The 22,118-nt window shown below is 33.0% G+C and overlaps 2 protein-coding genes across 2 annotated transcripts; both read left to right on the forward strand.

The window, feature by feature from the left end:
* The first annotated feature begins 5,185 nt into the window (after positions 1 to 5,185).
* On the forward strand, positions 5,186 to 5,822 carry LOC130735687 (putative RING-H2 finger protein ATL50). Its single transcript, XM_057587597.1, has one exon. The coding sequence runs from the start codon at positions 5,268 to 5,270 to the stop codon at positions 5,688 to 5,690; it is 423 nt and encodes a 140-aa protein (XP_057443580.1). The 5' UTR covers positions 5,186 to 5,267; the 3' UTR covers positions 5,691 to 5,822.
* A 9,032-nt stretch (positions 5,823 to 14,854) lies between these two features.
* On the forward strand, positions 14,855 to 22,066 carry LOC130739636 (protein RAE1-like). Its single transcript, XM_057591994.1, has 11 exons — positions 14,855 to 15,027; positions 15,132 to 15,218; positions 15,295 to 15,372; positions 15,771 to 15,964; positions 16,848 to 16,989; positions 17,947 to 18,027; positions 18,577 to 18,705; positions 18,800 to 18,877; positions 20,137 to 20,208; positions 21,182 to 21,262; positions 21,711 to 22,066. Exons 1-11 carry the CDS (start codon positions 14,974 to 14,976, stop codon positions 21,759 to 21,761), a joined length of 1,047 nt encoding a protein of 348 aa, XP_057447977.1. The 5' UTR covers positions 14,855 to 14,973; the 3' UTR covers positions 21,762 to 22,066.
* Positions 22,067 to 22,118: the final 52 nt, after the last annotated feature.

Genomic DNA, 22,118 nt, shown 5'->3' on the forward strand with positions numbered 1-22,118 from the left:
ATGTGGTTTGAATTTAGGGTTAGTTTTGGGTTGTGCCTTGGACTCTTAGTTGGCTTTTGTACCCTATTGGTATAATTTATTTTGGAAATTACAGCTTTGGGGTACTTTTTTTTTATTTACCAAACTAGTATAAATCGCCACTGTCAGTGGCGATTCTATTTTTTTTTTTACTTTTTTAAAGAATCGCCAATGCTATTGGCGTTTTTGTTTTTTTTTTTTCGTTTTTTACATAAATCGCCAACATGGTTGGCGTTTTCTCTTCTTTTCTTTTTAAATTTTTTTTTTTACTTAAAATTGCCAACATAGTTGGCGTTTTCTTATTTTCTTTTTTTTCTTAAAATCGCCAACACAGTTGGCTTTTTCTTCTTGTTGTTTTTTTTAATTTTTTTAAAAATAGTAATTAGAAATTTAGAATAATATTTAATCAATTGATACTCACACACAATTTTGTGTCATTACTCACTTTTGCAACACTTTGATCATAAATATTTGAACTGATATTTAAAAATAAACATATGCATTACATAATTTAGTTCAAGAGAAAATTATTTTTTATTGTGGAGTCGAGCAGCAATGGATTTTTTTCCGCACACGTTGGGGTCGTTGCCTTCGAGGTTCTTCCGACACTTGATTTTCATATGCTTAGGAAGGTGCATATTTATAGGGTCTTAATATATTAAAAAAATATAAAATAAAAAACCAACATGATTGGCGATTTGAAAAAGGTTGGAGGAAAAAACAAAAGGTATAAAACGCCAACTGGGTTGGCGATTTTAAGAAAAATAAATAAATAAAAGGAACAAAAAGAAAACGCCAACTATGTTGGCAATTTTAAGTTAAAAAAAAATTTTAAAAAGAAAAGAAGAGAAAACGCCAACATGGTTGGCGATTTATGTAAAAAACGAAAAAAAAAAAAAACGTCAATAGCATTGGTGATTCTTTAAAAAAGTAAAAAAAAAAATAGAATCGCCACTGACAGTGGCGATTTATACTAATTTGGTAAATAAAAAAAAGTACCCAAAACTGTAATTTTCAAAATAAATTATACCAGTTGGGTACAAAAGCCCTATTAGTTAGTGCGGCCCATCCTATTTTATTAAACAAATTAATCTGGCTCAACCCAGCACGAATCCAACTAACCTCATAAGTTATATGGGTCGAGCCAAGTTAGATCAGGATCAACGTGAGTCTATTTTTTGACAGCCCAACCCACCGTTGGAATTGATCAATTGAACATAGTAGGGGAGGTGGAGGTTTAGAGGAGATGAGAGGGATATGGGGGAACTGGGAGGAGAGGGGTGGAGGGGGGCAGGTGCAGGTTGAAGAAGTCTGAATTGGCATGTCAAAACTCATCTATTACGAATGTCTGGCTTCATGCTCTTGGTGAAGGAAAGAAAGGGAGCAATTCGAAGCTAAGAAAAAGGTAGCAAATGGTTTTGGCAGGAAAAAATCAAACTGTCAAACCTTTAGAAGATTTATCAATCTATCATTCTACTATGCCATTTGAAAGTCAAAGTATTCCTTCTCAGGATATCTTCTGGTGTCCTACCAAAATATTGGAAAATGGTGGAGTGTTATGGCCGCCGCCACATGAGGTGGTGTTAGAGTCTGGGTGAAGGGGAGGAGGAAGAGGAGAATAGGCCAAAATTGATCAAAATGGATGTAAAATGTCCGCGATGACAACCTACATTTGACTAAGATTACCACATGGGCCGGTGACTAGACAAAAAATAAGTTGTAGATGCTTTATAACATCACGTGTTCTTATTTCAAATAAAAAATGTTGAGGGACAAAAGATATGTGAAACATTTTCAATGACCAATTTAGATGCATCTCTATAACTTGAAGCAGGGCCGGCCCAAGGGCCAAGCGACCCAAGTTAGGGCTTTAGGCCTCCAAAAATAAATAAATTTTACTAAGTAAAAAAAGGCCTCATGTTTTTGTAAACAAGGTCTCAAATAAAAATAAAATGCCTCAAATTTTTATAAATAAGACATGTTAAATAAAAAATAATTAGATAAAAATGTCTTTCATTAAAGTTCGCTTTAGGCCTCATTTAGTGTTGGGCCGGCCCTGACTTGAAGACTAGAAAAATACTAACCCTCGATGATATTGGGCTAAATGTGACATTAGGTTTAAATTTCTAATAACGAATCAATTTATGTTTTACACTATATAAATAGATAGTGATATATAACGACCGATCAAATGCTAGCCACATAAAATTACGGTAGGCCAACATGTATGTACATTTCACTGATATTTCATGGACTAGGATCAACTTCATTTTTACAAATGCAATTTTCATGTTTCATGATTTCTCACTCACCAGAAAAACGTGGCTCATGGTGTCGTGAACGGAAGAATCCTATGTAGTGTATTCTCCTACGTACCACTAAATAAGAGTCCCGATACATGGATTCGGACAGTGTCACATACATGTTTTAATGTCATTTTTAATCGCTACAAATTATATATATAATTATAAAAAAGCAAATAATTATGTCAATTTGAAACCGTCACAAAGTTACGTCCATGTAGGTAGACTATACATAGTTGTGACATTTTGAAACTGCGACAATTGTATTTAACATTTTTTTAAACCTACATTACAAAATCAGTGCGTTAATTAAGTTGTATTGAGAAATCTCACATTAATTAAAGATATATCTAAACTAATCTTTATAAAATGTAGTACAACATCACCTATAAACTATAAACTAGCTTTTGAAGTAGAAGTAGATTTAACTCAAATTCTAATATCAAATTCCAAATATTCACATCTAATTTTCCTTTTCACATAATTGTTCTATCTTTCTCTTCTTTCCTATTAATCAGGCTGTGTATTTCTCATTTCTCCCTATCAATCTCAAGTTGAAGCTCATCTTGGGTAAGAGCCACTTTAATAGTTTTATATTATATTCTAACACGCCCCCTCACGCAAGAGCTCTTTGGGCTTGAAGCGTGGATAACTGCACAGGCCCACCTACCATGTGCTTAATTAAATTCCACTTTTTAATTAGAAAGTGAGGGGAGTAAGGATCGAACTCTAGACCTCTCGGTCATAGAGACTCTGATACCATGTCAAATAACCACTTATCCCAAAAGCTTAAGCTGTTGGGTAAGAGTCACTTTAATAGTTTTATATTATATTCTAACAGGATGTTGATAGAATTTTTGTTCTCATTATATCTCCACGCATTTTCCCTTTTATCCGTTTTCCATGTTCTTTTTTCCCATCCTTCCTTCTTTTTCATGGGAGTGTGAGAGAGATAGCAAGAATAGACACATTATTTGATGATGCAAATTTTGTTAGTTCTCAACAGCATTTAGGAGATATCTCACACGGGGTAAATCTTTAACTCTTCCCTCTCTTACTAAGATTATAGAATATTCTTGTAAATTATGGCAAATGCTGGTGACTGCCTATTTTTTTTTAAGATTTTAGTTTAATTATACTTTCATAAATAATTTTGATTATATTCAATCTTTTCTATGAATAAAAAAGAAATTGATTCGCAAACTTTTGTGAAAATGTATGGACTACAACTAGAAAAACTGATTATCAGTGCTAAACTCTAATCTATGTATAAAATAAGGGACCGCAAACTTTTTTAGGCCTAAAATGAAAATAAATGAAGAGAAAAAATAAAAACCATAAAAAAATGAAAAGTAAACAAAAACCACACCAAAATTATTATTATATATATATATATATTTAATTTTTAATAGTTTCAACCTTTTAATATATATTTTATAAAAAATAGTGATTTTTATGCTTCGGGGTTTCTCACCTAAAACCAGGGACGGATACAAGTTGAAGGATATGAGGGCAAGTGCCCTCACTTGACTTTGGAGATAATCATTTGAAAAAAATTTAAGTACTAAAGTATGTGGTTTTTTATGTTCCCTATGCCCTCATTTGAGTAGTAAATGCATGATTTTTTATGACCTCTTTGGTAAAAAATGTTTTCACTTATTTCCGCTTTGGTAAAAAATGTCTTCACTTCTAATAGTATATGTTAATTTTTGTTGTTACGAATTATAAGTATATATTGCCCTCACATCATTAAATTTCTGGATCCGTCACGGCCTAAAACCTAAAACACACGGTACTGTTTTCCGGTGGGCGGTGGTGACTACACTTACACTAGCAGCCATAGCAACTAGCAAGAATCTTATCATTGCACTGCGAAATTAAAGATTGCGTATTAATGTTTTGTTTTGTTGTTGAGAAAGAGAGAAGAAATAAGATAAGTAGAAAAAAAAAAGGTGAGAAAAAAAAATTGATAGGTAGTTTGACACCATAAAATGAGAAGAGAAATAATTGTGTGGATAATTGATGTTAGAAAAAGGCTTAAATAGGTTTTTGTGCTAATAATATACTTTATTTTCATTTTTAGTCTTTTTTAAAAAATTCTCATTTTTATCCTTAATATATCAAACGTCACGTTTTTAATTCTTGACGTCAAGTTTTTCATCCAGTACTAACAAAAGTAGTTCTAAAAACCCCTTCCATCTATAAGATTTTGTGTCATATCTTCCTTCTGAAACTTCTCAAACCTTGGTGTAGCAGAATGATCATTGTTTTCATCACATGCATCACTAAGAAGCTCTTCATTTTGATAACCAACATAGAAATAAATACATTTTTTAGTTGTTGACTAACAATTTTTGAGTCTCACAGTTTTTTTTTTGTGTTATTTTCATTGTAACCTTCTTTTTGGATGAAAAAAATTGATTTCAAGGACTAAAAACAAATTGGTATCCAATATAAAGATTCTGCTAGCACTATAAAGTGAGAAATAAATACATTTTTTATTTGGTGTTGGCATTATTGTGAGCTTCACCAATTTTTTTTTGTAGGTTTAATTTTATCCATTCAAGTTGAAGGGGTAATGTTTCATCCACACCTCTCTTTTGAGGTGGAGAGTTGGAATGGTGAGAGAGATAGGAAGAAAAGAAAAAGTAAGAGAGATAAAATATGAGATGTGATAGATGATAAGATGAGAGAGATATAAATAAAAAAAGGTGGAAATGAAGTGTTTAAAAAATGAGATGTGTATATATCATATTACTCAAGTTGAAGTAAATTACATTCACGCGTAGGATTTAGTATTTGGCTATTTGCATCCCACCCATTGAAGTTGTCTGTTTCCGTGATTATAAATATCCCCGAAACGTTGCATCTTTTCCTCAAAGCAAAATAGTGTTCTGATCAGATTCCTATATACAATTCTTTCTTTCTCTAGCTCACACCTTTATCATGCTCATGAAGTACTTAACTCTACTCTATACTCATCTCAAATGGGTGTTTGATTTTCTTCTATATTATCCCTTCTACACCCTCCATGGTTCTCAATTCCCAATAATTGGAGAGGAACAAGAACAGGGCATGTGTCAGTTTTATGAACCCAACCTAATTGGTTCAGAGGAAGAAGAGATTGATTGTGCTGTGTGCCTCAGCAAAATTGAAGGAGGAGAGGAGATTAGAGTGCTGAGATGTGACCATTTCTTTCACAGAGATTGCTTGGATACATGGTTTGGTTTCAAGAACCCCACTTGCCCTCTTTGCAGAGGATCAATGGGTCCAAGAAGGGCCATCAATGAGGTTGGAGCTCAAGTTCTCTTGTTTGAGTTTTGTGCCACCCGCACTCATGATGATCGTGATACATGGTGGCTACGCTAATTAAGTGTCCACTTAGATTCATGTAAAATTCAATGCTGCAAAATTTGTATTTTGGTTCCTGCTATCACCTATCTCCAATATTCACACAATTAATGAAATTTGGCTCATAGGGTCAAGATTAGCCGGCTCATATATTCATTAAGGCTTAATTCTAGTTTAGACCCCGATGTTTGACAAATGTGTGGTCTGCACCTCTGTGTTTAAAACGTGCGGTCAAGGTCCCTCATCTATCTAAAACGGTAGATTGAAGCCCTTTTGTCCATCTCTGTTAGTTGACCAAACGGAAATTCTGACATGTCACTTATTTAATTCATAAAATATAGGCTACTAATTGGTGACGAAAATAATCCGTCACAAAACCTTTCACAACACCCTCTAACTCTCTCACCCGTTCACTTACATCTCTCACTCTCACTCTCGTGTTTTTCTCCTCTCCCTCACAACATCATCTTCTTCATTTTTCTTTACCCTTTCCTCTACAACCCAACACACCATGGCAGCACCCTTCTCTTCTATTCATCACCTTTTTTCATTTTTTTTTATATTGTGAATCATGAGAAAGAATAAAAGGAGAAATCACGGGATTCCTGTAGATATGTAGTAAATTAGGCTTGAGACATTTCCTAATTTAAAGAGATAATAAAAACGGCTTCAAGATTTGTTTTGGAAATAAATTTAGTAAGGAGTAATCTAGGTAAATCTTAGATAATTAGGACAAATCTTTTAAAAGTCGGTTTCTAGATAAAATAACACAACATAAGAGAATCTATCACATGGAATGACACGTGAACTTTTTTTTGATGAAAATTAACCTGAGAATGACACGTGAGGTTTTTTTTAGAGTATTAATTAATTTAAGATAAAAATAAACATCCTAAATCCAAATTAATTTATACTCTAAAAATAACTCAAATAAAATAAAATATTTCCTGAAATTAACATTAAATAAATAATAAGATAAATTAAGATAAAATCAAGAAATAAACAACTTAAATCCTAATTAAATCTTAAATTTAAAAAGGTAATAAATAAAGATAGATAAAAACTACAAAAATCTAGCAAATCACAATAAAAATTCATAAAATCCTGAATTAATTAAAAATCCGAAAATTCAATAAAAATACCATAAAAATTAATTAATACTCTAAAAATAAATAATAAGATAAATTAAGATAAAATAAACAACATAAATCCTAATCAAATCTAAAATTTAAAAATATATTTTTTATGAGAATGACACATGAATTTTTTTTATGAGAATTGACGTGAGAGAATGACACGTCACTAAGAATTAACGTGAGAATGACACGTCAGTAAATCAGTCTGATAGAAGTTCTTCTTTTCTAATATATATTGATTGATATTGATATTGATATTGATTGATCGATCAATCAATTACTGATAACTAAAAACAACTAACATTCCTCTATTAAACAAAAAACAAAAAAGTTCTAGTGCATTATTTGGTAAACGCAGCCCCAATAATGGAACCAGCCAACTAAAAACAACTAACTAATTGCTGCCAAACTAGGATTCTGACTGATAATGCATGGTAGCAGTGCTTTGATGAAGATATCTACTATTGTCTGATCATATAAGGTACGGTAGAGATCAGGGGCAAAAGCATCAACCCAACTTGTTGAATGTCACAAACAATGTCGCAGCCAAATTCCAAATGTTTGGAATACAAGGTTAGCAAAAATATACACGCGGACATGGTGTATATCATAGGTTGTTTAGTGTTGGAGAATGGAGATACATATGAAGGTTTTTAACCAAACAAGTTTACATAATCTTTTTCCCTTTTACCTTTAATTTGTATTGGGTAGCCTTTAAAGAGAATGAAATATGAGTGCTAATCAATATCTTGGAATTATAAAACTTCAATAAATGTAATTAAGGGGTATATATGAAAAATGATACTAGTAAATGTTTCAAAAATTTAATAGGGGATCAATCAATATCAATCAATATCAATATCAATATCAATCAATCAATATATATTAGAAAATAACAACTTCTAGCATGACGTGTCGCTCTCACAAGCCAAGTTAGTGACGTGTCGCTCCCAGATTAATTCTCACCTAATATTTTACATGTAAGCTCTTTCTCCTTGGCCCCACTTGCCACATGTGCCCTGATTTTTCCTTACCTTATTTCTCCTTAATAAAAAAATACATTTTTAAATTTTAGATTTGATTAGGATTTAGGTTTTTTATTTCTTAATTTTATCTTAATTTATTTTTGATTTATTTTTAGAGTATTAATTAATTTTTATGGTATTTTTATTGAATTTTCGGATTTTTAATTAATTCCGGATTTTATGAGTTTTTATTGTGATTTGCTAGATTTTGATAGTTTTTATCTATTTTTATTTAGTACATTTTTTAATTTTAGATTTGATTAGGATTTATGTTGTTTATTTCTGTATTTTATCTTAATTTATATTATTATTTATTTTTAGAGTATTAATTATTTTTTATGGTATTTTTATTGAATTTTCGGATTTTTAATTAATTCCGGATTTTATGAGTTTTTATTGTGATTTGCTAGATTTTGATAGTTTTTATCTATATTTATTTAGTACATTTTTAAATTTTAGATTTGATTAGGATTTATGTTGTTTATTTCATGATTTTATCTTAATATAAAATCTGTGATAAGTGATTTAAGTCAATAATACATCCCATCAGCAAAAACCCTCTTAAAACCCTGCCTACCTCCACTATCTCCTCCATGAAATTCATCTCCTCCATGCAATTTTCATCTCATCTCTCCACTGAACGGAACCACCCCCACAAAATCGCCTCATCTCTCAACGGATCCACTTTGCCATCGACTTGCAATCGCATCTCTCCGATTTGCTGCCTTGGACTGATTGGGAAGGTAGCAGATGGAGGTTTCAAATTATTTTCTTCCTTTGCTTGCATAATATGTTATGGTTTTTTCAATTTTATTTTACTTTACCTTTAACTTTCATTCACTCATGTTTGACTTCAAGGTCAATTTCGTTCATCACTTGCCATGCTAATTTCAAATTCTTTTCTTCAGGTTTTTTTTATAGATATTCCACCAAAAGAGATTCTTTGGAAGCCATGGATGGTGAGTCCATTTTATATTCTATATGGAATTTTGCAATATTTTGATTTGTTTTTTATGTTTTCTGAATCTCCTTTGTATGTGATTCTATTTTATTCGTTTTTCTTAATTTGCATCTAAAATTTGTGTCCTATGTTATAGGAGGTGAAACATTGATCTGTGTATGTTTTGATTAACCTAATCATTGTCAGTGAAGTGGATTGAGGGAGTGAAAGAATTGAGGGGAGAGAAAGGAGAAGTTGTAGATTTTTTTCCTTGCAACTTTTTTATTTGGTAATTTTTTCTTTTTGCCTGCTTCTTGCACCGAGGAAATTAATTATTATGTTGGTGCTTGCCGTTACAACTACAAAACTACATATCATGGATGAGATTTTACTGCTTATCTTTGTTCGCTCAAGCTATACTATTGAGGTTAGACTTTTAAAACTGGTGCTATCCTTTCTAATATGCTAAACGCCTAAACCAATGTTCTAACAATAAATTGATTTCCTTGGCTTCCCTGGAAACATTTGACATGAATTTATCCGTAGGTACAGAACGACAATGAGGTGCATACCTCTTCCTGACTACACTCTCTGATTCTCAGCTAGTTGAAGATGAAACATGATTGATGACTCAAGATCTTATCTTGCTCTCATTTCAAGTAAGCCACGAAACATGTGAGACCAGTACTCATGGAGGTTTTTCTCAGTCCATTATATGTATATATTCACCAGATAAGAGATAGAGATGTGTGTTTGGTGTTGCACTACTGTGATGCATATGTATATATTCACCAGATAAGAGATAGAGATGTGTGTTTGGTGTTGCACTACTGTGATGCATATATAGTTTTACTGACTTAGTTCATCAATTCTACATCTATCTATCATCATTACATATATTAAAAGTCACTTTTCGAAGGCAATATTAGATTTTATAATTAATCATTGTTCTACTATGGTTCAATTAATCAAACTTTAGTGTGATTGGAAGTCTTACTTGCATGAGTGTGTAATTATCACATTACGATTTAGTATCAGCATATGTTTTTGATTTGGTTATTGTACTTTCAACAACAGTGCTACATAAAGCAAAGAGTTGTTTTAGCCGTTCAACAAATATAATGGGTCTAAAATTTCTAGAGGGGTTTTCTTCCATTCATCTTCTTTAGTAGCATGTGATTAGTTTCCCCTTACAAATAGATCTGATTGGTTATGGAAACCACTGGAAGGCCATAGCCAAAAAGTGGCTTCAATTCATTCTTTGGCTTTCATATCTGTCTGCAAATTTGATTGCTATCTTTGCACTATCATAGCTAGATTGATGTTGCACATATTGCTATTATGTTTGGTGGTCTTTAGTCTATCCTACTCTAACATGTCTATCCATCTCACTTCATGAGTTCTTGATTTTCTGTTACTTAGAATGCAGATACGGCTGGAAGCTGCTGATTTGGAAGCAAGTTTCATTTGAATTAGCATGAGTTCATATTAATTCATGTTAAAGTTGGACAACAATCAGGAATAGCACCTAGGATTGCAGCTGATTTGGAAGCAAGTTTCATTTGATTTTTTAATTAGAAATAAATATTTTAAAGATTTAAATTCAAAATGTGATACCTTCTTACTTTATGAAGTGTTTTTTTATGCCAGAGAACAGACTCTGGTTGTAGTGAAAACAAAATTTGCATATGATGTTAGGTACTGTGTGGAATTTGTGAGTGTGTTTGTGGATAATTTATAAGAAAAACGATGGTGATAGTGAGGTAGAGAAATCTGAGAGAGATTTTGATGTAAATGGAGATTTTTCTTTCTTATGAGATTGGACTTTTAACCCTTATCCACACCATTCGAAATTTTCATTACTATTATTTTCGACACTTATGTCACTGACAAATAATAATTAGGTTCTGATGTAATGTATATTCTTTGTAATGGAGAATTAAGTAATTGTTTTTAAGAGTCTTTTATATATAATTCAGATACAAACAGTATGCACTCCGCTATCACTTGAGCACTAGAGCAAGTAAAGGGAGCATACTACGACTGCTTTACTATTCTGAATTTTTTTATCGTAGAAATGCTCCGGTAAGTACAACAAGCTCAAAAGCAGAATAGCATGATGAAACTACTAGATATTATTAATGAACCAAACCTTTTAGTTCCAAACTGTCAAGACCTTCGCTAGAAATTTGTTCTAAAGTACGCCTATTAGTACTACTATAAGAGCAAAGCAACATGCTTCTTATATTGGGAGATAGACAAAAGCAGAGGTTGCCTTAGTAAGCTTTCTCACCTGGATCAACAGAAAAAGCAACTGAAACTCGATCGATGAAAGTTGGAATGACAAGGTTTACTCTTAAAGTCTTCGGCAGGAGGAGGATACAAGAGATCGACCTTGAAGCAAGCAAGGTATGGTGGGTGTCATCATCTTCATCGATATTACCCACCAGATAGACTTGAGAAAAGACTTTCAGACATCCTGAGAGTAAGGAGAAGCTGGATCTAAATGTATTAGAAAGAGCCTAAAAGCTTTTATATATAAGAAGAATATTTTACATGAAAATACTTCTACATAAAAATAAATGTTAATAAGATTTCATCGGAATTTTTTTTGTTACAAGAAAAACATAATATAATATAGTTTCATGTTAATTTTTTACTACATAATAATATAGTCCACTTTAATTTTTTTATACAAATTATTATAGGAGTTAAATTCTCCTACGGGAAGAAATATATTTTAACAAGAAAGTACTTTTATTAAGTATTAATTAATGTATCAAATACAATAACAAATTTCGCGGTACATTCTTTTTTTTCTAAGATTAAAATGTGTTCAGAATGCTTTATTGGCGATTCTTCATATCTATAATTTGTGTTATTGTCTTTAGGCTCATGAAGAATGTGAAACGACTTCATGTTGATATGGGTCAAACTTAGTTTATTTTATTGTGTAAAAAATGAACTCGCATAATCACGTACATAAAGAATCTTTTCTCTTTTTTTCATTGTAGATTAAATCAGCTATTGTTTATTAGCCATCATTAAATCACATCCCTTAATATGTTTTGCATAATTTGAGATTTGGTTAACCAATTCTTTTATTAGTTATTCAATTGTACGAAGTTCAATATATGCAACAAGGGTTTTAATTTAAGACTTTTTGTCCACTTTGCTCATCATTTCATACTCTTCTATTTCATCAGTTGTTTATTATATTTTTAATGATCAAGGTATTAATTGACCTATCAAATATAATAGATGTATTCCCCGTGCAACGCGCGGGTAAAAAACACTAGTCTTTATATAAATAGACGCCAAAATTTCTTTAGGGAATCTCATTTTCAAAATCGAAGACCTTTATGAAATTTTGAAATACTCTAAAATAATAAATTACGTAATTATTTATAAAAGTTACGTGAAAATATAATGTTAGTATTAATCTCAAACTATTTGGTTTTGAATATCTGCCTTATCACCATCAATCTCAAACTATTTTCTATTGTACACAAACAATTATCATGTGTACTTGACTCAATAATTAGCAATAATGGTGACTCAAATCAAATTTTAAACTGTCCTAATCTATAAATAAAATTGAATGATGTTAGAAAATTTAATTATTGCAAAGATCAGATTTTGAGTGCAAATGTGGGTTCCATCCACTAAAGTGGTTTGCTTTTAACCCAACGTGGAAATCTTCAGAGTTTTATATGTGTCAGAATCCAACTCTCATATCAGAGCTGGTGATTAGTACGACCATGGTGATGACTTCTTGTGTCGAAAGTCTTCATAACAATATATGGTGGTTGCACGTCGTGCATGTCCTGTTAATGTAGACCCAATAACGTTATGTGGTGGCTTTCACTTGGGATGAACTCACACTCGAGGGAAGATTGTTTGTAATCCTAGCGTTAGTGTGGAAGTTTTCTTTCACACATTATAAGTGAAAGAACTCACTCATCCAATGTATTAAGGTATGGAGTGAATATATGGTGTCAAATCGATCTGTTGCTCCATAGTCACCTAGTACCAACTATTCAATGACGCTCAAGAGATACCTAACTCTAGTTTGTAATCATTAGAAATAGCTCCAAGTTTCCAACTTCTCTTCAATGTAAACCTGGAGACCAAGCAAGTCTTTAGCGTGCTTGTGAGCATGGACGTATCCAGGAAGGGCTGGTAGGGGCCACGCAAACTGTAAAACGCGAATTTACTATTTTAGTTAAGACATCTTCATTTAGATATTTCTTGATAACTTAATTTAGAGAAAAAAATGTATAGTATAGTATGTTCGAGTTTTACTAGGAATATTAGTTAAAATTGAAAAATCAACAATGTTTTTACTTGTTAATAGAATGATAAGTCGTGTTGGCCATGACTTCACACATTCTCTTGGTGAATCCCTTCGTTTACACGAAGTTCACACCAAAACCAAATTGAGATGTTAAAATCATGAGCTATGAGTAGACATAACTAGGTATTGAAAAATGAGGTGGTTGCTCTCTAAGATAAAAACTTTCCTCATAATAATATTCAAATGTTGTATTCGTCCCATAAAAAAATATATTACTCCTATCTTCTTTAGTTAGTAATTATTAATTTCCATGTTTATTAAAGTTTTGCTTCCCTTACCAACTTTTTCTGGTTTTGTCCCGGGTTATGAGTACATTTTTTAGAGTTGTTATTGTCATGAGTTTAATCGTCCCGAACTAACTCAAATCTCACCTAAATAGTTATTTAGATAAACTTCACTATTACTTCCATTCCTTAGTATACGCGCAAAGGCATGGCAATTGCGCACCACAATTTTTGGTTCAAGAATTAATAACTTTCGAAATAAGTGAATGATTACCTACATAATACAAATCTCCAATCGAAGAAGCTAATTATATGAACTCGGACTTAGTAATCACCTCATTATGGCACAAAAATTGCGACAAATGCATGTAGCAATACAAAGTTGGGCTATGGCCAGGTTGGTCGCAAGGGCTACGTAGATGATGTTGCTAAGGGCTTTCATCAATAGCCGGAACTTGACTATACTAAAACATTCCCACTGGTTAGTAATATAATAATAAGTCTATACAATTATACTAAATTTAGTTTTGTCTCTTTCAAACAAAACTTTTGTTTTGTCCAATGACTTATAGCCTTTTATTACTATTCATCAAGTGGTATTCAACTATTCAAGTGGTATAATCGCAAGATAAAAAAAAACAATATCTAACCTTCAAGTCCTAAACATAATCATGTTATTTTTTTATTTTTTTTAAAGACATAAGCATGTCATTTTCCTTTCCTTTCAAGGCATTGTTAAGTTAAGCTCCAAACGATTCTCAATAGAGACCAACCAATTACACCTCCGTTATTCTCCTATTGACTCATGGAATACTAGCTCTAACCCTTATCATGAGGTAATCTCCATTTATTACATGCCACGTCCCATTATTGTATCTTCATGGGTGATTTCATGGAAAATGAAGCATGCCTTGTGAAAACAACAAATCAAACTAATAATTAATTAATTATTGATCATATACTTAACACATTCTCTTGCTGAATTCCTCGATTCATGCGAAGTTTACATCAAATTCAAATTCATATGTTAGAATCATGAGACCATCTCACCAATATATATTTTCAAATTCCAAAAAATATCATTTTATTTAGCATTCTCAATGAAAATTCTTATATATATATATATATTTATTTATTTATTTTTGATCAGACAAACATGACGGTTTCTCCTAACAAATAATTTTCTCATAGTTCGACCTTGTAACATTACCATGGAAATCTATCTAGCCTACCATTAGATCACTTTTTTTCTTGGTACATCAAAAAGATAAATTATACCCATCAGAAATCGATCATTGGACCTCCCCTGCCTAACCTATATATTCCCAACTATTGGACCACTATTTATTCACACTCACCTAAGGATATTTAATTCTCTAAAAAAAAGATATTTAATTAAAAAAGATTGCAAAAAGATTATTAATTTACTATTATTTTTCGTATTTTTTACTACTTGGACGTAAAAATAAAGCTATCTATCTAGGACGTAAAAATAAAGCTATGTACCGAGTATATATATGTGAGACCGCCACCGCATTGAGTGTGTGAGCCACCGTCACAGCCACCGTCGCTCTGCTCAAACCACCGCTTCTCTCTCTCCGTTCTGGGTTTTCATCACAATGTCCACATTCGGCGCCACCACAAACACCACCAACCCGAACAAATCGCACGAGGTAACATTCTTCTCACCGAGTCTTCTTCTCTTCAGTGTGAAAATGTAGGTTGTGTTTGGTTCAGCGTTTTACCGTTTTTCACCAAACCTGCAATCAATTTTCAGGTATCTCAACCACCTGGTGATTCTATTTCGAGTCTCTGTTTCAGTCCCAAAGCCAATTTCCTCGTCGCTACTTCATGGGACAATCAGGTTTCCAAAACCCCCTCATTTTGTTTTGCATTTTCTGGGTTTTTCGTTGCTTGATTGATGGCTTTTTCCTTAACAGGTTCGGTGCTGGGAGATTTCAAGGAATGGGAATGTTATCAATACTACTCCCAAGGCTTCAATTTCTCATGAACAACCAGTAATCAATTTGAATATTTAACCTTTTTTTTTTATGGATTTGCCCCGTTTGGGAAAATAGCTTAATTAAGCGCTTATGGTCTTATGACATAAGCACTTATTCATAAGTTATTTTTAAAAAATGTATTAAAATAAAGTGAAAATGAGCTATATATAAGCATAAACTCTTTTTCATAAGCTATCCTGAGTAGCTTATGAAAATAAGCTCATAAGCTCTCCCAAACACTTGCACAAGCGCTTGTGCTATCAGATAAGCTCAAATAAGCTCTCCCAAACTGGGCTTTGAATAAGCTGCAATAAGTGCTTTTTGGTTCGCATCCAAACGGGTACTTAGTATTGTTACTTTTGTTTGAGACTGAAGTGCATTGAATGCTTAATGCCTTAATCTTATTGTTGAAGGTTTTGTGCTCTGCTTGGAAGGATGATGGAACAACAGTTTTTTCTGGAGGCTGTGACAAGCAGGTCAAGATGTGGCCGCTTTTGTCCGGTGGACAACCGATGACTGTTGCTATGCATGATGCTCCCATTAAGGATCTCGCGTGGATACCGGAGTTGAACCTTTTAGCCACAGGAAGTTGGGACAAAACCCTGAAGTATGTATATTGATTCTTTTACTTTATTTTCAGTGTAAAGAGTCTTACTTATTTTGCAGTAACAATGTGAATTCAAGGTATGACTGCATGTTTTTTCTAGCATATATGAGTTAGAGCCCGATTCATATGAACATTGTTTTAGAGAGTAGATAACACTTTAAAAAGTAAAAGAACATAACACTATAATGTAATAGCGAATCTGTATAAATTAGGCAAGAAAAAAGTAACACATTCCGTGATCATGTGAAAAACTTCTAATAGTGTGTTAGGGTCATAGAAACTATATGTTTGGGTCACACCTTTCCATCAACATGTAGGTAAGGTGACCTCTTTACAAGCATGCCTAATTATGATATATTGTACTGTGCTAATGTTATTTTTTTGGCAGCGTAATACATAGAACTGCACTTATAATATTCTATAAGAACATGTTTAGCTCAGGTTTATGATAGGGTTCTAAATTTTCTAAATCATAACAGAATAACTGGCTTCAATCCAAAGACTTCATTTTCACTTTTTGTCATTTCATGAATTGCTGAAAGCGAAGTGTCAATAATTGTAATACAACCATTTATATATTTTTATCTAACAACTTAATTTTTTGGGAAAATTGTTTCATGACATAGTTTAAGAACCTTCATGATCAAGTGGTAATTAGTTTGTCCTTGGTGTCTCCAGTCTTCTAAATAAAATATTGTATTCCAGAGCATAATAAAAACAAGTCAGTGCATTGTCCACGATTCAAATACAGTAGGCGCTTGCATGAGCCTCTTTAAGAGATGTGATAAAATAAAACTATTCATGTTCTTAAGTCTTAACCCAACAACTTAAGCTATGGGATTGTTTGTTCATGATTATTTATGCTTTATTTTCTTTATGTTAGGTATTGGGATACTAGGCAGTCCAATCCAGTGCACACTCAACAACTCCCTGATCGTTGTTATGCAATTTCAGTGAAACATCCTCTGATGGTTGTGGCAACTGCCGATAGAAATCTTATTGTCTTCAACTTGCAGAATCCTCAGGTGATATTTTATTTTAAAATAAGTTTTCATAGTTTTGTTGCTTGTAGCCTTGTATGCAAAAAAATCATAACTTCACTCAAAGAAAATTTACATTACGAGTTGTAAGCAATAGGTTGATTTCATAATGTAGATTATAAATTTTATAATTAGGAAATGAAATTTCAACTAGAAAGTCTATTATCCGTATCCAATTGGAGCAACATCGGTGCTAGTTCATAATTTCGAAACATTATGCACAACATGCATTATGTGCTTGTTGTCCAAACAAATGTAATCAGTAGTTTATATCCAATTGAACTATGGATTTTGTAACAATTCCTTGATTTTCTCGACAATTTCCGCTTGCAATTTTAAGATGCACAATGCACTTCATAGGTACTGGATCCAGATCATCTGAACTTCATCGGTAGGAATCGTAGGATCATACGAAGGGAAAACCCTGTATCAGTTAATTTGTTCAGTACCAGAAATGTATTAGATTGAATTGACTCAATGCCTCTAAATGTCTTGATAACCATGTTTTTCTTTTTTACTTTGGTCAAATTAAAATTTTATAGCATATTAACTCAATGGAGTTACATCTTAGATCTCTATGCAACCAGCTAGTAAAAGAAAGTATGGAATTTATCACACAGCACGCAACCATATGGAATTTATTAGGGATTCAAGATATAAAATGAACTCATGGAACAGGCAGCCCAAACTGAATTTGAGTGTCCTCGATGACACTGATTTTTGTCTTTTCTATTTACATGTCTGTTAAAAACTGTTTAGTTCTATCTACTGGTCAGATCACACATGATTTGTTTATACTCCACCTTGTCTACCATTTCTGGATTTTCATGATTTAGACGAAAAAATTAAGAAGATCTGATTTAATATTAATGTTTGGGAAGAAATTGATTTAAATAAATGCCAATATCATATTTTTCTCATGCACTGTTAAAATCCCAACAGACTGAGTACAAAAGAATCGCATCTCCCCTGAAGTATCAGACAAGATGTGTTGCTGCCTTTCAAGACCAGCAAGGATTTTTGGTATGTATTCACTTGTCACCTACATTCAAATACTCATACAAGTCTTACCTGTTGCCCTTTTCTTTTATTTAATTTCATCACTACGATGATGTGGTGCAATCCTCCACTTGGTTTGAAGCTTAAATGCCAATCCTGTGAAGAGCCTCTACAGCTCGAGGATGCTCTAAGTGGAACATAGGTACTAAAGCATTTAGACCAACTGGGTTATCAATGCATCATTTTCTACAAGGATTTTAGGTTGATCCTATCAAATGACAATGTTGAGGCCTATTTAAGTATTTATCGAGATATAACCATATAGTACCCACAGATAGAGTTTTATATCTGTGTTTCCCTTTGCAGTATTTGTTTTGTTCATAGACAAACTCAGACACCATCAATGCTTTCTTTTCTTTCAATTTATACAGTTTCTGGTGGCTCTTGCATGCCATTTCAAGTTTTCTTGGTGTTGTTATTATCACTTTTGGTCAAATCTTTGCTGTATATTCACTGAACTCCAAAAGGTTATTTTGCTGATATTGTCAAGCGTTGACTATTTTTTCTCTGTAGGTTGGCTCAATAGAAGGAAGGGTTGGAGTACATCACCTGGATGATGGACAACAAAACAAGAATTTTACTTTTAAATGCCATAGAGAAAATAATGACATATACTCTGTGAACTCCTTAAATTTCCATCCGGTAATACACCATATGCTATGAAAATTAGTTTAATTTCATTTTGAAACTTGAAAGTGGTGGGTTTAATCTTATTTGATGATGTGGTTGCATTCAGGTATATCACACTTTTGCAACTGCTGGATCTGATGGTGCTTATAATTTCTGGGATAAGGACAGTAAACAGAGACTCAAGGTTCCTGCTTCTCTCAAACTCTCCTTACTAACTGTTCTCTGGAATTTGCAAAACCCACTTTTGCAATTTTTCCTTATAGACTAGAAGTTTTTGTACCTTTATTCAGTTAGAAAATATAATAGAAATTCATCCACATGTCTTCACCCAACAACTTAAGCTTTTGGGATAGTTGGTTCATGACAGTTTTATAGGATTCATCTGTATGTATGGCTCAGCATTGAGCACAGACATGTCCAGTCACAAACATAACATTGTTATTGTTACTCTCATCTATAGGTAGTATTTTTATCTAGGTGGGGCAGTGGGGGCACTCATTCTCAAATTTTCCCTTAATCACTTACATTAAAATGGTAAGACGAATATATCAGATTTGGATGTTTGTGTTTCATTTGGGTTCTTAAAAGCTCTAATTAATGTGTTAATCATAGTAGTCAATAGCGGGAAATAGCGGCGCTATAGCGGCGTAGCGGAGCGGAGCGGCTCCCTGCCGCTATTGAGATGAAATAGCGGCCAACTTCACAATAGCGGCTGTAGCGGCGCGAATAGCGGCCAAAATAGCGGCAGATCGCGGCCAATAGCGGGAAATAGCGGCGCTATATGAACGAATGACTCAAGCCCCTTCGTTTTAAATCGTTGGGGAACCTTTTTATGGGCATGTTAGGACTTCTCAGGGCCATTATAGGTCAAAATTGAAACAATTAAGCTTCATTCTTCATTCAGATTTGCAAATTCGACTTCTTTACCTTGCTTTTGAGAAGTTATTAGTTGTGTGTTATTGTTCAAGACTTATGATTTTTATTTCTATTATGAATGTTATGAATTTTAGGCAATATTTGACATTGTTTGCTATTTATATGTATATAGTATTAAACTATTAATGATATAAAATTACATAAAAAAAATTCAGAATAGCGGCCATCCCGCTATGCGCTATCACGCTATCCCACTTTTGGGGCTGGCCGCTACGCGCCGCTATCCGGGATTGACTACTATGGTGTTAATCATGTATCAAGATCTATGAAGTAATATATTGTCTTCTTTCCAACTTCAGTTATCTTCCTGAAGTTATTTGTTATTATTGTCATTTTACAGTGTTGTAAAATAGTGGTTATAGTGGCGCTATAGCGTAGCGCTTTTTTGGCTTACCGCTACTCGGCTTTTTCCGCTATTTTCCGCTTTAAGAGGCTGGAAATAGCGGTTTTTTTGCTTACCGCTATAGTCTGCGATTAACAACAATTTTTACTTTATGTGTTTTGTAGGCTATGGCAAGGTGTAATCAGCCCATACCTTGCAGTGCATTCAATAGTGATGGTTCCATATATGCTTATGCGGTATGTTCTTTGTTGCTTTCTAAAAAACCAGTTATTTTACTTTGTATGCAGTTTTATATAATTTTGCTTCTCCATTTCAATTTCTGTTATTCTTCTAATAAGGAAAAAACTACATTTGTCACTGTATGATATGCATATTTTACCTTTTCAAGTCTTATTCCCCTCTAGCTCCTTAGCATTGTAGCACACTTGACCCATGCTTTATGGATGCATGACACACATCATATATACAAACAAGTAATCTGATATCCAACTGTCTGCTGTTTTTTATGTTAAATATTATACTATGGGGAGAACATTTTATGATGCTTCTCAAAATGTTGACAACAAAATGTTTTCAAAATCTTGAATACATGTCAATCGGCCCCATTTTGTAAAAATATTCTATTTGTTTTCTTCATTCCTTAAATGGACTCTCATCCCACCAGTCTTCACCATCTACCCCATGTTCCGTGGTTGTCCTAGCAATTTTTTTTTAAAATAATTTTGTTGAAGATTAGTGTTTTTTCAATATGATGCTCGTTAGAAGACGCTAAATAGTGTTCAATAATTATAATATTTTAAAAAACAACTGTGTTTATATGCTGCTGGATGCCCCAGCAGAAGAATGAGCTATTGACAAGTGTTGAAAATTAAAAATGTTTAATTGATGAATTGAAACATTGGATGGCTGACAATGCACGCATCTTCCTCTGCCCAATGCATGCATCCTTGAAATCAGAATATGAAATGAGTTTCCTAAATCCCATCTGCCACTCAAATAATATGACAGGGTTAAACTGTCAGTTTCATATGAAATGGAGGTTGTAATTAGTTGATTCCATTTTAAGAGAAGAAATTTGCAATTTTTGCTCTCCATGAACATGCTTTTAAATACTTGAAACAGATGTGCTTGGTTTTTACATTCATGTTGATGGTGGCTTTTCCATTCAATTATCTGTAATTTGGTTCTAAATCTTGTGCATGCCTATAGGTTTGTTATGATTGGAGCAAAGGAGCAGAAAATCACAATCCAACTACAGCAAAGAGCAACATTTTTTTGCACTTACCTCAGGTACACACTTGTTCGTGTGCGCGTGTGAAGGCATGCATACACACATGATTATATTTGTTAAAATGATTGAAGAATCGTCCAGTGAACATATTTCAACTTATTGGATGGATGAAACTGAAAGAATGTAAAGGGAATGAAACAGAATGGGAAGCAGAATTGTAATATTGTATTTATATTTAGAAAAGAGGAGTAAAATAGTAACAATACACTAGGTCAAAAGATTTTGGTATGTATATATTCTCCTTTCATTTCCTGATTAACAGGCTTTTCAGAGGGTACAAAAATGTAGGTGGGCAGATGATTGATTCAATTTTTAGTTTTTACTCAATTCTTTTATCTGTCGTTATGCATTCATACATGGGATGTGGTAGTTTGTTGTTTCCACTCCAAATTTTCAATTGAGCTAAGTTCAAGAGTTTAGGATTAACATTTTTTCTCATGTGAGCAGGAAACTGAGGTTAAAGGTAAGCCAAAAGCTGGAGCAACAGGTAGAAAGTGAAGCTTGGTGTTATACGTTCCTTGCTCGTGAAATGGCTTTGAAACTGGAATTCAGACCGGTTATTTTATGTTTTGGTGCCACAGCTTAAATGACGAGTCTACATAGGTTTTTCATCTAGGATTTTCATGCTTAGGTTTGCCCACCATCATGATTCAGGGTTAGGTTGCTACTCTTTTATCACGTGTACAGACTCCAATTATTGCTGGATGGAATTTTCCTTTCAAACAAACAATTTAGGAGGCTTGTCTCATTATTTATTGATCTGAATTTCATCATCATATGCAGTAATAGTTTCATGTTTCTATTGTTTGGGCATCTTGATTGCTAAGAATGAATTGAATGAAAGTCTAGTTCGTG

Source organism: Lotus japonicus, chromosome 2, assembly GCF_012489685.1.
Source record: "Lotus japonicus ecotype B-129 chromosome 2, LjGifu_v1.2".
NCBI lineage: Eukaryota > Viridiplantae > Streptophyta > Magnoliopsida > Fabales > Fabaceae > Lotus > Lotus japonicus.

Bases quoted from the DNA above. Each gene is read 5' to 3' on its own strand.
- LOC130739636 (XM_057591994.1), top strand. From the start codon at position 14,974: ATGTCCACATTCGGCGCCACCACAAACACCACCAACCCGAACAAATCG. The intron at 15,965-16,847 runs GTATGTATATTG...TCTTTATGTTAG, and splicing joins AGTTGGGACAAAACCCTGAA to GTATTGGGATACTAGGCAGT. The intron at 21,263-21,710 runs GTACACACTTGT...TCATGTGAGCAG, and splicing joins TTTTTTTGCACTTACCTCAG to GAAACTGAGGTTAAAGGTAA.
- LOC130735687 (XM_057587597.1), top strand. From the start codon at position 5,268: ATGCTCATGAAGTACTTAACTCTACTCTATACTCATCTCAAATGGGTG.